The 17,931-nt window shown below is 38.7% G+C and overlaps 1 protein-coding gene across 1 annotated transcript in view; it reads right to left on the reverse strand.

Moving 5' to 3' along the window:
- Positions 1 to 17,931, reverse strand: part of LOC109931812 (histone deacetylase 9-like) — a 948,406-nt gene that overhangs the window by 218,000 nt on the left and 712,475 nt on the right. Inside the window, exons 12-13 of the mRNA XM_048608478.1 lie at positions 17,438 to 17,664; positions 13,423 to 13,689 (exon numbers count right to left, since the gene is read on the reverse strand). Of these exons, the coding sequence (XP_048464435.1) occupies positions 13,423 to 13,689; positions 17,438 to 17,664 (494 nt within the window). The remainder of the gene's footprint in view (positions 1 to 13,422; positions 13,690 to 17,437; positions 17,665 to 17,931) is intronic.

Here is a 17,931-nt window from a genome sequence, read left to right on the forward strand (position 1 = left end):
CTCCTAACCCTGCTTTTCCCATAGGCCCTGATATTTCCATAGCATGATTTTCTGTAACGCGACGCTGTGCAGGAATGCAACTATCGTGTAATAGCAAAACCTCCTGTACTATGAGCAAAGGCTAAATAGATTGAGATTCCACTCACTGGAGTTTAGAAGAATGAGAGGGTATCGCATTAAAATATTTAGGATTCTTATGGGGTTTGACAGGGTAAATGCTGAGAGACATTTCTTTTCATGGGACAGTCTGGGACCAGAAGCCACAGTCTTAGAATAAAGGGGTGCCAATTAAAGACTGAGATGAGGAGAAATTTCTTCATTCAAGAGGGTTGAGAACATTTGGAACTCTTTGCCACAGAGAGTGTGGAGCAGAGTCCTGGTGTATATTTAAAGTGAAAACAGTTAGGTTCTTGATCAGTACAGGAATCAAGGGTTATGGAGAAAGTGCACGAGCATTCACCAGATTAATTTTTGGGATGGCGGGATTATTTTATGAGGAGAGGCTGAGAAAACTAGGACCACAATTATTAGAGTTTTGAGAAATGAGAGTTGATCTCACTATAAAATTGCTATAGAGTGTGACATCATGAATGTAGATAAGATCTTTCCTCTGGCTGGTATGCCTAGAAGATGGGACACAGTTTCAGAACAAATTAAGACTGAGATGAGAAGGAGTGAATGAATTGTTGAGCTCCAATAGCCCTCTGGAGAAGGAAATGCCAATTAATGATAATGTTCAAGACACTAATTGATAGATTTCTGAATATATCAAAGGATATGGGAGGTTGTTGAGAAAACTGATATGGGAGTAAATGATCATCTATATCAGTTTAAATGGTGCAGTAGTTTTGATGGGCTGAATGGTCTATTCAGCTCCAATTTCCTATTTTTGAATGATCTGAATTCACACTTACAGCAGCTGAGAAATCAGTGCAGCTGAAGAATGGTGGCAAAAATCCAACTCAAAGTGCACGTCGTGAGATTCCACAATCTAGCAACTTCTGAACCTATTTTTCATTTGACTTCTATTAATTAACAACCGGGAATATTCACAAGACAAAATCTTCATTTTGGGATAGCCCTGGTTTAATGTGTGCTTGATTCACAGATTGAGCTGCTGATTAAGTGATCAATTTTCTTCAATAAAATCCCATTTTGCTCTCTCAGTGTTGGGTCCAAGAGCATGCACAGCACAGCAGGTCAGAGCATATCTGTTTCAGTGATTTTACTTTGCATAGTCCTTTGGTGAGTTGAGCTACCCCTGCATATAATGTCCCACAATACCTTGGCAAGGGCTGTCAGGTATCCTTTGGGAGACAGACATTTGCTCTTGCAATGTGTGGTCAGGCATTCCATGAGATAATTGAAAGAAAAGTAATGTCTTAGAAAGTACATACAACCAATGGAACAGCCAAACTGTCAAAGACTTGTTAAACATCAATGCACTGTCAAATACCTGGCAAACTGTCAAAGAACTGTCAAACTGTCAGAAGATTTATTATAAGCATGAGGATTTCTGTTATTGGAGAAGGGTTGTATGCCTGATTTCATAAAGATCCATCATGGCCATGGGATGCTTTCCATTTCAGTTTTATTGACAGCTACAAATGATTTTCGACTCTTTAATGTGGGAATGTGTTTCTTGCACTAGAATGAAATGTTTGTTTTGACAAGGCCTTGTTGAGATTAGGAATGCAAATGTAGTGAATTTGTTTTTATGAATGAGAGTGTATTTCTCAACAGAGCTACATCCACAATACACACTGCAAACTTTATCCAACTGAATTCTGTTCTAAGTCTTACATCTTTTTAGCCAAGTTTAGCCAGAGTTTTCCGAGGAAATCTCACTGTGAAACCAAACAATTTTTCTCATTGTATCTCACTGAACTCACCTCATTGATTGATGACCCTGCCCTATGGTATAAATTACATCTGATTTCCATGCCATCTTGCTGTTTATGGAAGAACTCGCTATTCAATGGGTATCCAGCCTATGACCAGTATCCCTTGCACCTGCTCCACCTTTGAAAGCTCACTATGCTCCTGAAGGAATGCTGACATTTGGTGGCTGCTCCACACAATTTTGGAGACTGTGAGCAGAGATGGCAGAGAAGGGGAAGTTGATGCCAAATTTCTCCAATAGGGACCTGGTGGTACAGGTCAGTGGATGGTGCAATGAAGAGATGTCCTCCTCCTGGAAGCCAGTCAGAGAAGGCAGTGCAACCAGATGATGCCAGTCTGGTCAGAGATTGCCATCTAGGTCAGTATCATCTTCACGGTGTGAACAACTGGGCTGCAGTGCCAAAAAGTAATCAATGGCTTTTTCCAATCTGCCAGGGTGAGTGCCACACTCTACTCTCTGCTACCTCACAGTCATTATCTGTGTCACTGCACCCACCTCCCACCAAAACCAGGGTGATGGGTACCAGAGTATAAGGTGGAATAAGTTTACAGCAGTCTAGGAGTGAGGACATTTTATTTTGAGTGAACTGCAGTACAGTGTTGGTGTGTGGAACCAGGCCTTGTGTCCAAGTCTCAGCTGCTGAAAACACACCCTGCTCTCACTTCACAATCACCCAGCCACCCCCCTGACATAGCCCCATTATCCTGGAACAAATATCTGACTTTCCCAGTTAGGTTTTCCCAGTGGGATGGCAGAATTGTGAAAGGTCCTATCACTATGCTCCTAACTCAGGAACAAAAAGCACAGCCATTATTTTCTTACAGAAGTTGTATTAGACAGCTTTTTAAGGAACTGTACAATTTCTATCAATGGGTAGGCAGCTTCAAAATCAAGGGCCATCCACTTAACATGGAGATGAGGGTTTTTTTTAACAGCCATTAGATATTGAAATTCACCCCCCTGACTAGGATGGGCTTGGTCATTGATTATATTGAAGGATAAGTTAGACAGGTTTTTCATTTTTGAGAGAATCAAGGGTCATGGATTCAAACAGTAAATATAAAAAGTATAACCAAATTCCAGGGCCAGTCAATGTCCAAAGAATGTAAACCTCCAATCTCAACAGGAATCTACACAACAGCAAATGTCTTTGTTGCTAATTTTACTTCCATTCCCTTCACTGAGGTCAATATTTTTACAGCACAGAAACAGACCCTTCAGTCCAACTTGACCATGTTGACCAGATATCCTAAGTTAATCTAGTTCCATTTGCCAGTATTTGGCCCATATCCCTCTAAACCCTTCCTCATCTTGTGCCTGTCCAGACACCTTTTAAATGTTGTAATTGTACCAGCCTCCACCAATTCCTCTGGCAGCTTGTTCCAAACACACACCACACTCTGTGTGAAAACATTGCCCCTTAGGTCCCTTTTAAATCATTCCCCTCCGATCTTAAATCTATGCCCTTAAATTTTGGATTCACCTACACTGGGAAAAAGACCTTGGCTATTCACCCTATCCTTGCCCCTAATGATTTTATAAACCTCTATAAGGTAACCCGTCAGCCCCTGATGTTCCAGGGAAAATAGCCCCAGCCTATTCAGCCTCTCCCTTTAACTGAAACCCTTGATCCCCTAGACGCTATAAGTTTATAGTGAGAAGGGAAAGATGTAAAAAGCATCTAAGGGGCAGTTTTTTTACACAGAGGATGGTGCATGTGTGGAACGAGCTGCCAGAGGAAGTGGTGGAGGCAGCTTACAACATTTAAAAAGCATTTGGATGGGTTTATGAACAGGATGAGCTTAGAGGGATATGGGCCAAATGCTGGTAAATGGAACTAGATCAGTTTAGGATATCTGGTTGTCATGGATGAGTTGGACTAAAAAGTGTCTCTTTTGTGCTATATAGCTCAATGACTGTTTGAGCAGGTCAGAGGCTAGCAACACTGTAGTAAGTAACTCTCCTCCTGACTCAGCAAAGCCTGTCCACCATCTACAAGGCATAAGTCAGGAGTGTGAAGGAATACTTCCCACTTGCCTGGATGGGTGCAGCTTCAACAACACTCAAGAAGCTTGACATCATTGAGGACAAAGCAATATCTTTGACTGGCACTGCATCAACCAGCATTCACTCCCTCCACCACCAATGCTCAGTAGCAGCAGTGTGTACTATCTACAAGATGCACTCCAGAAATTCACCAACCCCACAACCACTTCCATCTGGAAGGACAAGGGCAACAGGCATATGGGAACACCACCACCTTCAAGTTCCCTTCCAAGCTACTCACATTGTGACTTAGAAATGCATTACCGGTCCTTCACTGTCACTGGGTCAAAATCCTGGAATTTCCTCCCCAAGGGCATTGTGAGTCAACCAACAGCATGTGAACTGCAGTGGTTCAAAAAGGCAGCTCTCCACCATCTTTTCCAGGGCAACTACGGATGAGGAATAACTATGGGCCAGCTACCATCACCCATGGTCCATGAGTGAATAGAGAAAAAAATTTGCTATTACACCTCAGATCAGAATCGATCTAGTATCCAAAATAAGCAGACTTCAGGACCCATACTGAGGTTAAATAAAGTTTTTTACTATCCATTGATAAATTCACTATTTCAAAATCCACATTGTTAAAAACTTATCTGCTATTTTTAACTCCCTTTAATCCCTAATTTAAAAAAAGTATCTGTACTCATCGTCTCACTTGAATGAGTTTATAATTACTCGGAGCTGTCAATCAAACTTTGAACTGATACTGTGATAATGAAAGCTTATGGTTATTGCAGCATTAATTCTGTTATGATAATCTTCACTTTATGTCAGGCAAAGTAAAACATTCAGCTTTTTTGTAAAGAACATGTAGACAATCTTTTCAAATATTTTAAGCACAGACGATTTAAATGCTGGACAGTTGTTTTGTTGTTTCGCTGGCAGCTCCAATGGTGTTATGCATTGTTTACACACAATCATGTCCACTTCTAACAATCCCAAAGGGCACCTGACCTCTTCGAAAGGTGTCCCAGGAACACATACAAAAGGGTACCGGATCTCTCCAAAGACCTCCCCAGCTTTGGACCTTCTTTAATCAATTTTACAGCGTACAAGTTGTTCTTGGACATTCCATCAGATCTGACTGACCTAGCTGTACACTTTGACATATCCAGTTGTCCCTGTGAATCACATATGCAAATTAGAAGCCACACCCATTTTCTTCATTCTGAAAAAATGCAAGCAGCATTAATACCTCTACTGTTGATTTTGCTGGAATAAGGAGCTTCAGTGACGTTGTTGACTTGCTCGCCAAGCTGGCTTGTTTTGGTTCAGACATTTCATCACCATGCTAGATAACATCATCAGTGCAGCGTCCGATGAAATGATGTTATTCTACTCCGCTTGGAATTTATACTGTCCAGTCTATTATGGTGAGTAGTGTCATTTCCGGTTCTGTTCTATATGGGTTTGTATGTGGGGTCCAATTCTATATGTTTGTTGATTGCATTATGGGTTGAGAACCATGCCTCTATGAATTCCCGTGCATGTCCACGTTTGGCTTGGGCTACTATGGTAACCGGGAATTCCTACAGTAAACAACCTCACCCACAACCCGAGCTACAAATCTTTGCAAAAACCTTAAAGGAGCTTCAGTATACATAAAAATCCAGGCCCAAGAGTTCAACCGTACAATGCATCACAGTTTTGTAGTTAGATGATGTGCATACAATGCATTTACTGCAGTGTGATTTTGCCATCTTTTCATAGGTTGTATAAGGCAGCGTTGAAAATCCAGATATTAGGGAAGCAAGATGCAATGGCCCATTCTGCATACATGGGCAAAATCTTCAGAATATTTACAGGCCATGCCATCTACTCTCCCAGAATAAGCCTCAAAATCATGTGGAAACAGAGAAACTTCCCTTTGGAAAGAAAGGTTTGTTATCCCTTTGATTTTAAGTTTAACCAAACCTTATAATAAAGCACAAAATAAATAGAAACATAAAATACTCAAAGCGTATTTCCATTGGATATATGTACATTTAGATTTGCAAAAGTACACACCTTGTTCATTTAAAATAAAACCCAAAATTAAAAGAGCAAACCTTATTACTTTTAGAAGTATTTTGGCACAATGAAAACATCAAATCATAAATCCATGCCTTACTTGCTAAGCTTCAGAACAGTTTTCTGACTAAATCATTTTCAAAGAAATATATTTCTGCCATTGCGTTGTACAACATTCAGTAAAACATTACTCCCTGCTCTCCAGTCCTCCATGTCTTGGATTTCTTTCATTCACCAATGCATGAATCATTTTTACTTCCTGTTTCTACAAGGTATTTCCTGCTTAGCTGTGTGGAATAATCCCATTGCTAAAGCACAGGATTAGGAGCTTGGTCAAGTTTCACTTTAACAACTCTCCATTTCAGCTGCACAATTTTTCATATCTAATTGACAGTAAAAAGGCACCAAATCACCAACTGTTCACCCTGCAATTTCCTCTAAACATTTGTCTTCTGGACAATAAAAGTTCTATGAATGTTAATATTTTTTCCTCAGAGCTTAATGTACTTTCTCCAATAATTTAGCTTGAAAATGGCTTGTCCAACATAGTTGCATTTTTACTTCACTTAATATGACAAAAATATTTTCACAACTGTGAAAATAATCAGACACTAAACAGTGGATGAAAAAGATCAGAGAATGATTTTGAAGTGGTGTTTGAAGTAGAATTGGGAGAAATTTTAGAGTTAGAAACTGAATTGGCTAAAGACTGAACAGCTAAAGGTAGTACTAAAGGAAGGGAGTTAAAAGACTACCAGAATTGAAACAGATCAGGGCTAGTGAGGGATGTTCCAAATCTAAGAGGTAGTAAGACACCTATAGATGAGCACAATTGGTGAAGGGCTGAACTTGGATGGCCTGCATTTGAGTAATCAAGAATGGATGGCCTAGTATCATGGATAGAGATTTCAAAGATGAGTGGAGTATCTTGGACAGAGCTTAGCAATGTTGGGAAGTTGGAAATAAGTCTTCTACAGGGCAACTGGAATGGTGGTGTTGAGGGTCAGATCGCATGGAACATTCAGCTTTAGCAGGCAATCAGGAAGAAGAGTGAAGATGGATGTCTGAGGAATAATAGTTGACAGAAACCAACAGCATGGTTTTGGCTGTACAGGTGGCAATTTGATGAAAATTCTTGATCATTCCTGAACGTATCTCAGCTATGCAACCCAGTTTTATGGAAGTGGTGAAGCAAGGCCATTAAAACAGGTCAGGAATGTTGCAGGTTCAATCTTTGATGATGCTGATGTAGCTTGGCTGGATTGGGGGATTTTGTTAGGACTGACAGGGGGAAGAATCTGTTGAGATTTGGACTGTTGCCCTATAAATGTGGTCATTGGAATCATTGAATTTGTTTCTTTTTTTAACAACAGTTATCTGCATTATAAAGTACTTAATTAGCACTTAACATGTACTTAGACCATCCTAAGGTCATGAAAGTTAGTGCACAAATGCAAATACTTCTTGATTTATCAAAAGAACACATGGTCTGGATTAATTAAAATGCCTTTCATTATCAAACAACCTGTTGAATCTCACTATCTGAGTTCACATATGAACAGTGGCAACTTTTACATACCAGAAAATGACTGACATCTATTGACCATATTGAATCAACTCTTTTAGAAGAGAAAAGATGGTGGTGGGGAGGGGGGGTGGGGGGGGTGGAAATACAGAAGAAAAGTTCATTTATGCTGCTGTGCTTTTACTTTGCTTAAGTGTTTGGGTTTGTATTAAATACTTCCTCTGTTGTTTAAATATTAAGATAGCAAGATTTTCAAAAGGTAAATTTGATATTTTAAAGGAAATTATTTTATTAAATACTGTATGAGTATTATTAATTCATAAAAGGAAGAATTTGGTTATATTTTACCTTTTGAAAGTCACAATGAATAAGTTCTGTTGAATATTAATTATAGGGCATTAAAGATGAACAGTAAATGAACTTTCTCAGAAAAAAGCTTAGTTCTCTGAGAAATGATTTTCCACTTTCCACAAAATATGCTTTCACAATAGTTCAGCGCTGCTCTGCTCTGCTGAAGCTTGCATATTTTCAGATTTGAAAAACAGAAAGTCTGGTCCAGAATTTGAAATATTTATTGCACGCAAATATCTCAGTGTATAGTTGTCTGTGGTTAGAGTAATAATAACATAGCACACATTTTTCGGTTATAATTTTGCTTTTCAGATCTGACTGCACAATATAAAGAAACGAGAAACTCCAAGGACACTATTGGTTTCAGTTTGACAAATTCATTGAATTAAAATTGGAACCTACACTAACCTTTCATCTTTCTGACGTGCCTCGCATAATCCTCACAGAGTTCACTGCTATAATTCCTTCAGCAACCCTGACAAGACATTCCTCTGGTGGAAGCATAGGGCTGTTCTTTCAAAAAAAAACTTTAATGATATTTCAAAAGCTCCAGGATGAGTATAAATCCAGATGTGAAATCTGGGCTTATTTAAACATATGCACTTTTGTGGCACTTCTCACTAAACTCTACTGGGATTAGAACTAGATAAACTATAGTTTTTTTTTCCACAGCAAGAGTTTTAGGGAGCCTTCGTCATTGGTGATGACATTGACATTGATTGACTGAGGGCATCAACCTTCAATCTGCCTTACTGTACAATTTAAAACACAAACAGATCAGCCATGAATTTATTAAAAGGTAGAGCAGGATTGAGGGCCTAAATGGCCTTGTTCTGCTCATATTTTATATGTTGGTAAGTATCATTTACCAGCCCTGGTTGAAAATGGGAATGGAAATGGTAGATTAATCATTTAGCACAGGGCCAGAGGATCAAATGTTCACAACATCACTGTAGCAAAAGAATCTTAACTCATTCATCATACATCAGTTTCTATAAGGGAGCTAAAACAGACATTGAATCCTTTTTTATAATTGTAAAGGATGTAGTCCCTGTTTTAGATGCTGCCAGAAAGAAATAGCCCCATCCATTTTCAGGTCAGACATATTTAAAGCACCCTTAGCATGTGTGCTCTAACCGAAACAAGTACTAATTGAAATTAAGAATGCAATAACCTGGCAATAGAAGAATGAAAATGTTGATACGGGAACCAATTTTGAATAATTTACCAAAATTCAAAAAACTGCAATAGAGGGTAAGCAAAGCATCAAGCTTTCTTAAAGCCCTTGCTCTTGAAATCAGAGCTGGATAGCAGCTTCCATTCACAGACTTGTGCTTTTGTGAAGAAAGATGAAAATTGTTGTTCACAATCTTGATTAAAATGGTATATATGGGTGTAACAATGACCCTTTGCCATGGTAAATTGTTTATGGGAGAATATGAGAGCCATCCATCATATTTACCCTAGCACCTTGGTCATGAGATTTATTTGGTAAAATATACTTCAATACGCCTATTTATAAGCAATACTCCACACAAAAACAAGACAAAAAGTGACTAAAACTAAAGCGACTAAAAACTAAAACAAAAAAAGAACTACTTAAGAAAGCAGAACTGGGAACAGTAAAGGAGTTAATATACTCTTTGGAATTCTCACAGTTTCTGACAAGTTTGGATGAAACAGTTAGATACGTTGCTTTTGTAAAACTTCAAGATCTGACATTTTCTCTGGGCATCACAGGTTCCAATTTGTTTAAGCAAATTGCCAGGACAGAAAACTGACAGCCAGCTCTGTGATTTTATGACATAGAATTTATTACAATCACTTTGGGTTGAATATTAATGTGTTTTTTTGGCTAAGTGTGAATTGTATCAGGTTTTTGGGAGGGTTTATCACTGTGAGGCCAAGTGAGAAACTCTCCTCACCACCCAGTGAATGCACAAGTGATGCAGCAAGTTGTTCCTGATTTCAAGATAGGCCTCACTAGACTTCTTCCATGATTCTGGCAGAAATCTTTCCCGTATAAGATTTTTCCCCTTGTTTAAAGTAATATTTCTGATTTGCCACATAGTCTATTTAGAGACTGGACCGGAAAAGTTGCAATTCTGAAGGGACTGAAGGTTTCTAAACATGCTTATGATGTTGAATCCAAGCAAATATCAAACATAAAGGCCCCAAAACATAGATCAATGTGGACCAAGAATATATTTCAACTGTAAGGTAAACATAACAACAGAAATAAAATTTAAGATCTCAGGTCTCGTCACAACATGATCAATATTATAAATATTGCATATCTCCAAAGAAGAACTGGCATGATAAGTTGATGAGCAATAATCATAAGTAGCCCATTCTGAAAAAATTGATCATTCCTGAATGTTACGCATAATGTAAAACAACAAAAAAAAGCAAGGTGTTTTTAATATTATTCTCGCATTCCAAAGTAACACCGGTGAAAGTCGTTTTATTTCCGCTCAGATTTCTCTGCATTTCACAATATGTACGTGATAATGAGTTTGTATCTAGATGTTTTCCAGGTAAACTTCAGTAATTGTATAAAATACCAAATATAAAAGTTTCTGGTTTCAATTTTATATGTAGGTCTGACAAGACTATCAGCATTTCTATTCGACCTTGAAATATTGGGGTACGCTAGTTGGCAATGCATATGCACTTGACCTTCATGGTCACATTTTTGGGACACCAAGACATTGCCCTTTTCTGTTTGGTCAAAAGAAGTTTGATGAATTGAGTATGTTATCAATCTAGCACCCTCTATTCATTTTCATTCATTTTGCAGGACAGATAATCAGTAGCTGCATGCACACAACTACCTGCAATACACACTAAGTGTGCTGTCCTTCGATTGGAGAGTTGGATCATAGAATCAATGCTCAAATTGTTTTAACCATTGCTTAGACAAAACCTTCATTGGATTTTTGAACAAAATATAAACATGGAAGAGAATAGTCGCATCCGCTGCCGCCATTCACAACCCCAACCCCTCGACCCCCTGCTTTGCATCATCTGCATCCTCTAGCTTGGCAAAATATCCCATGGAATAGGCCCAACTACTACACATAGTAATGATGAAACTCATCTTTACATCTACTACGTCCAGGGGATATCAAATCATGGATGAAGAATGTTCTTCAAGTTAAAATCAGCAGGATCAAGACCATCTATTTAAAAACTCTACATTCTAGCTTTAAATTCCACATCTTTCCTCAAGTAACCAAGCGATGTGTAGCTTTTAGTATCCCACATGAGTCCAAGTTGAACTTCATTTCAAATGAACTGCATATCGCATTCATTACCTTAATAGTATATATTAACCTCTGCAACACTAGCCCTATCAATTTTTCATTTCTGCTGAGCCCTCATTCATTCCTTTGCCATTTCCAATGTTTTAAAGTCAGCCCTGAGTGCCATCTGAGGTAAGTCCTTACCCAAACTCTGATGGCCACAGAAGTTCTGTTCCCCTCTGATGATGAATTACTATGCTTCAATGTAGGATTTAAAATGCCTGCCCTAATTTACAAGTTCCTTTCTTTCCTAACCCTAACTCTTTCTCTAACTGTAAACAAGTTATAATACAAGTTTATTCTTACACCTGAAAATGCAATACATAGTTAACATTTAAATGGTTACTTTTGGAGGTTTTCAAGAGGGGAATTGCCCTGGAGAATCTCCAATTTCCCAAGCAATTCTCTCTGGATCTGATATGTCAGAGATTCCACAGGGTCCCTATATGTAGTTCCCATCAATGATACAGAAACAACTGTCCAGCCATTAGAATGGCTAAGCCAGAATTATTTTTCTGCTACTGTGAATGCTAGAACAAAATGTTGCTTTTGTCATGGAATAATTTTGTATATTATGTTAATCTGAACCGAGGATAATGCATGCTGATGCTTCTGTCTTAAAATCTTGAAGGATGGACAAATACCAAAGGAAGTGGCCAGACTTAAAAGTGTAAGAATGCAGCACAAAATAATTTGCTTCATGTGTGGTTAGCACATTTTGAATTGAAATCAGCTAATTTTCATTCAACACACTGCAAAATAGCAGGTTAACCAAATGTGAGTAAACAAATTTGTTGAACGATCAAATGATTCTGGTTTAATGATGTTCAAACATAGCCGTTACCAGCAAACTATGAATTCTGATGTATTACCTTTCAAATCAAATGTCTTAAACCATTGCATCATTGCTGCTAAAAATCAAGGAGAAAAGTAGAACTGTTTGCCTATGGCTTACCCTTCTACACAGTGTACTGACTGGTTTACTTAGTCTGCTGAACTTTCTCATTTACAGAAGTTCTTGCACAAGTCTATGAAAAGGATGGCGAAAGATGAGAAACAAAACTGGAAACCCAACCTTTGCAAGATTAAGTATGGAAATATTTGCAAACTCTGAAAAGGTATCATATGATCAGACAACAAGCAATAAGTTATAACCTGAACAGATGTGAAGTAGTCATATAGTATATGATCCAGGATTACGTGCATAGAGACTGGCAACTGTTCTAGGATCAGGGTTTCAGAAAATGTATAATTGAATGTATTAATCATTGCCTTCTAATAGGGAAATTACTCTGATTTATGTTGGGATATATCTATTATCATTATCATTAACTTTCAGCAGTCCCTTAAAGTCTTACCCGGCTCAATATACTATTGTGAGTCTCAGGGTGATCATAAAACGTCAATGGAATAAAAGGTAAGAAACGTAACTTGGAGTCAAAAAAGAGGCTTATATAGACAAGGAAGAAATGGGATACATGAAGAACAACTGTAAGTAACATTAGGCTGCTGGAAAAAGAATGTCCTAGTCACTTAACAAGTTCAACTGGCAGGGCTTGGGAAAACAACAACATTGGAAAATACTTGCAGCAGCATCATGTTAAACCACTGTTTGTGCTAATACCTATATATCATACCCCTTATATATTTATCAGTACAAGAATGTACTGTTCTGAATTTGCTACTTTACATCATTTATCAACCAAGTGCACCCATAGGTCTAAACTGACAGTTGTTTCATATCCCGTTCACTATCACTCCCTCATATCATGGTCCACCAAGCACGTGTTCAACACCATTCCCAGCCTCAGGACTGAAGTAATACAAAAGTGGATGGACTTTGACCTTACCTTCAGCAATACCGCTTTGTAAAATGTCACCTACAGAGAATTATTTTGGTTTAGTCTGTTTTGAGGTGAATTGCTTTAACAACCAGCAGACTTGTGCATCAATGAGTGCCACTGCCTCGAAACCGAAAGTTACAAATTCAAGTCCCACTCAAAGACTCATTGGCTGTGGAAGGAGTGTTTATGACATGGTTCAACAATTGATAATCAGCTTGCTAATCCTTCGAACACTTTCCAACTATTCCCCAAAGGAGAGAATAAAAAATGTATAAGAGCATAAAAAACAAACTCTAAACAGATACTAACATACAATTCAATAAAAGTATTTCTATTATTGATTCTAGATATCACAACTAGTAAAGACACTCATGCTGCTGTTTTTTTCTTTGATTCCTTTTTGAAGATTAGTTGATTACGTAATGTTTCTTTTACCTGGTGAAAAATTGCTGTTTTTTGCTCAGGTTCATGCTGTTTGAATTTGATTTCATCATCACTGTCTGGGGGCTCCTGTTTCACCTGCACAATGTCTGGTTGAAGTTCTTTTATTGACCTCGTATAGGTACCATTGCTGTTGCTCTTGCTGCTACCACAGGGAGGCCCCTCAATCTCCTGTAGCGTCTGCTGCTCGCAGAGATCTTCTTCTGTCTCCTCAGGGTGGCTTTCAGGCTGCTGAAGCTGCTCATTGGGTTTGGAAATTGTCTGTAACAAAACAGACCTTTTTGTTCAGAAAAAAGTAATTTAAACAACAAAATTTCATCTGTATTGCAATGTAAGTGATGGAATGTTTTTATATCTTTTACACATCCATGTATGGCAAATGAAAAGGCTATATGGTTTTTTTGGAATTTCATGTGCAGAAGGAATTTGTTTGGTCATGGATATCAATGGGCTTGTGAGACTTTATGTCCACTCATATTAAGGGAACAAAACCAGAGAATGATCACCCTTATATCTAAACTTAAATTAGATAGTATGTAGTAGAGGTTTTATATAAAAAAATTGTAATGTATTATATCAAAGGTGCTGCATAAAACACTCCAAGGCACTTCACAGGACCATTACAAAATGAAACATAAAAGGTACACAAGGAGATCTTCACCTCTCTATGAATGAATGAATGAATTATTAACCTTTCAAAAGTGCCAATACACTGACTAAAATTGGCCAGGAAGTCAGTTCTTCCAAAGGTCAATTCTGCACTTACTGGTATTCTGCAAAAAAGTTTCTGATACTGAGTTACTTCCCAAATTACTTACTTGGATAGCTACCCTAATCCTCTCCACCTCTCTTTTTTTAAAGATGCTCCTTAAAGCCTACCTTTTCGAGAAAGCTTTGGGAGATCTGTTGCATGTGACTCACATTACAGTTATTTTAAAACTCTCCACTGAAGTGCCCTGAGACATTTGTTTACCTTAAAATGCCACATAAATATCATTTTTGCGTCAAATAATCATATTTTTAGAATGATTTTGTTACAGTTGTAAATGTTTATGTGTTCCACAGCAATGAAGATACAAAATTTGACCTTGTCACTTTATTTATACTGTTTCATCAAATGTAAGTTATGAGACTTCCAGAAAACTCTATTGGCTTCACACACAAGAGAGAGGTTTACTATGTAAGCCTGCAACAATTTCCATTTTTCACGTACAACTGTTTCAACTCAGGAAATTAAAATGGACATAATTTACAGAGGTCTCTAAGCTACAGTAGTTTCAGAGAGAAAGTGAAGGAATGTAACTAAATGAGCCACTGAAGGATTGCATAATCTCAGTCGAAAACACATCAAAGAAAGTAATACCTGTCTGTCTCAGCAGGTGGGAGACATATCCTACTCTCTGGCCCGAGAACACAGAGCCTGTGAAAGTGTCATGCAGGGAGTAACTTTTTTATGTCGGTATCAATGAGTAGTTCAACACATCTTTTAAAATCCTAACCCTCCTGTAAAAATCAACCTGTAATGCAGACAAGCAGCAACTCAAAAGAGTGGTGCGCAACTCAATAGTCCATCAGCAAGAACAAGGAGAGATGACTGAAACTAATAATATATTTAATAATGTTTAAAGCCCTGCAAAAGTCTTTGAATTTATTCAGTGATTAGTTGAGCCATAAGGGACGGTCTTTTGGTCAATCTCTAGACTATGATGAACGACAAGACAGCAACAACAATCTGCATTTATAAACATTATTCATGCAGGAAACATCCCTGCATGATAATAATATAACATACAGAATATAATCCACATAATCTGTTAAATGCTGTTCCACCCTAAAAAAGGACATATCATGAAGGGTGACTAAAACTTTAGTCAGAAGAAGGGGTTTGAAGGTGGGTGTTAAGAAGGAGACAGAAGTGTCGGGTTTCCAAAAATTCACATACTCATGACCTGAAGATTCAACTGTCAAGGATGAAAGGAGAATGGGATACACAGTAAACCAGTATTAGAGTTTAAAATCTTGGAGCACTAATATTGAAGGAGTTTACGGAAAATGTAAAGGATTAAAACTATGAAGACATTTGAAGGAAAGGATGAGAATTTAAAATTTGGGATGTTGGTAAATTAAGGTCTAATGCAGTTCTGCAAGCACAAGGATAAGCAGGACTCTGTGCTAATTTGGAAGCAGAGAACTGAACAGTGAAGTCTAGAAATGAGAAAGAAATGACAAAGGCACGGATGATGATTTCAGGATCAGGGAAGTAAGGGCAGGGGCATAGATGGACTGTTTCTCATATTTGGAAGTTGCTAGGATTTGTGATGGAGACGTTATAAGGATACAAGTTCAGTGCAAGGTCAAACAATTCTAAGAAATCGCAAACTAATTCGGTCTATGAAAGTGAGCAGGGAGTGGGATGAAGTCATTAACAGGTAAGAGAAGAGTGGAGAGGTTCTGGGGGGAGTGGCAAACCGACAATGACTTAAGTCTTCTCAATGTTTAATTGTAGGAAAATTACTGTTTTAACTATACAGGTTTTGTATTATATTCTTGCTCCAAACAGCATAATTGCAGCCCTTTACTTGCCAAACTAACGGAACTGAAGACAGACAAGTCACCAGGAGCTGATGGCTTGCATCTGAGGGGTTTACGGCCCTTGGCTGCAGAGGATAGTAGAGATATTGCTCAATGTATTCTAGAACTTACTGCATCCTGGGAGAGTTCCAGTGAATTAGAAAACCACTAAGGTGGCACCCCTGTTCAAGAAGGGAGGGAAACAGAAAGCAAGGATCTACAGGCCACTTAGCCTAACATCTGTCATTGGGAAAATACTAGAGCCGATTATTACGGAAGAAATAGCAGGACATTTACAAAAGCTTAACACAATCAAATGCTAACATGGTTTTGTGTAACCCACCACAGCCAATACTGGCAGCGCCAATGCTATTGAAGACCAAGCAGGCAAAGTACTGATAGCTGTCAAGATTATGTAGGCCTGCACTGCGATCCAGGAACTGCTGCTCAATTAGAAACTGGCAGCAATGGCCACTGTTGGTATTTCAGTAGGTCTGAAGGAAAAGATTAATGGAGCCTCAGATCACAAATTGTGTGGGTTCACCAGGGTGATTCAGTCAGCCTCCAACAACTGGGGGAATTGTCCATAGAGTCATAGAGTCATACAGTTGTACAGCATGAAAACAGAACCATTGGTCCAAGTAGTCCACGTCGACCATTTTCCCAAACTAAACCAGTCCCACTTGCCTGCATTTGGCCCATATCCCTCCAAATCTTTCCTATTCATGTACTTATCCAGATGTCTTTTAAATGTTGTAATTGTACCTGCATCCATTACATCCTCTGGCAGTTCATCCAACACACTAACCACTCTCTGTGTAAAAAAGTTGTCCCTTGTGTCCTTTTTAAATCTTTCTCCTCTCACCTTAAAAATGTTCCCTCATTTGGAACTCCCCCACCCTAGGGAAAAGACCCTTGCTATCCATCTTATCTATGCATCTCATGATTGTCTTCCCACAGAGGAAGTCCATGCTGCAGGTGGGTCCCTTCATTAGTCACAGTGTGACCAAACAAGTAAGACAACCCAGCCAGGCCTAATCTCGAGCCAGATCACAAGCAAAATCTTTCTCCTCCCTTCTGCTGGTGATACAGAAATAAGTTGAGGCTCTTAAGTAGGCATTAGGAGGTAGCTTAAGAGCTTCCATCCTCCAGCATTTCCATTGTTGGACTGAATTTGGAGCAGTTGGGTAGGTGATAGGTGCCACTCCATTATTTGGCTACTCTCTGCCTCTCAATGGCTCCCACGTTGTGGGTGTGGCATTAAATTCTGACCATTAGCTTTTAAAACTTTCTAAACTTCTTTTCCTTATGAATACTGCCAGATTGGCTGAGCATTTTTAATGCTTGAGTGAAGAAGGCTATGTTTAGAGGTTTTCGGTGGACGAGCATCTTTTAAATGTCAATTCCTACTCACTGTTGACGTAAAAAAAGCACTGACCTTGGTCAATTGTACATGCTGCTGGTACTGCTTCTGTTTTTCCAGGAACTGTTGGTGTTGCTGCTGAACTAGCAACTGTGCCAGAGCCTGTGTGTTTTGTGGGAGTGGAGCAGAATGTGTCCGATTAAGTGGTCTGTGGCGTGGCGACTTGTTTCCAGGCCTGAGAGTCGGTGATAATGTCTCCCCCACTGTTGCCAGTGGAGAGTGAGCGTGAAGAGGAACCACACCTAAAATAGAATGCAATGATTCAGTTTCCTGGATGTGATATTTTACAATGCCATATTCTTCCACATTGGAGTATAACTTTCACATTGGTAATCTATGACAGCTGAATTTAATTAAAAGTTTAAAATGTGGGAGATAGTAGGAACTGCAGATGCTGCAGAATCTGAGACAACAAGGTGCAGGGCTGGATGAACACAGCAGGCCAAGCAGCATCATAGGAGCAGAGAGGCTGACGTTTCGGGCCTAGACCCTTCATCAGAAAAGGGGGA

The sequence above is a fragment of the Rhincodon typus genome, chromosome 2 (assembly GCF_021869965.1).
Source record: "Rhincodon typus isolate 14 chromosome 2, sRhiTyp1.1, whole genome shotgun sequence".
Classification (NCBI taxonomy): Eukaryota; Metazoa; Chordata; class Chondrichthyes; order Orectolobiformes; family Rhincodontidae; genus Rhincodon; species Rhincodon typus.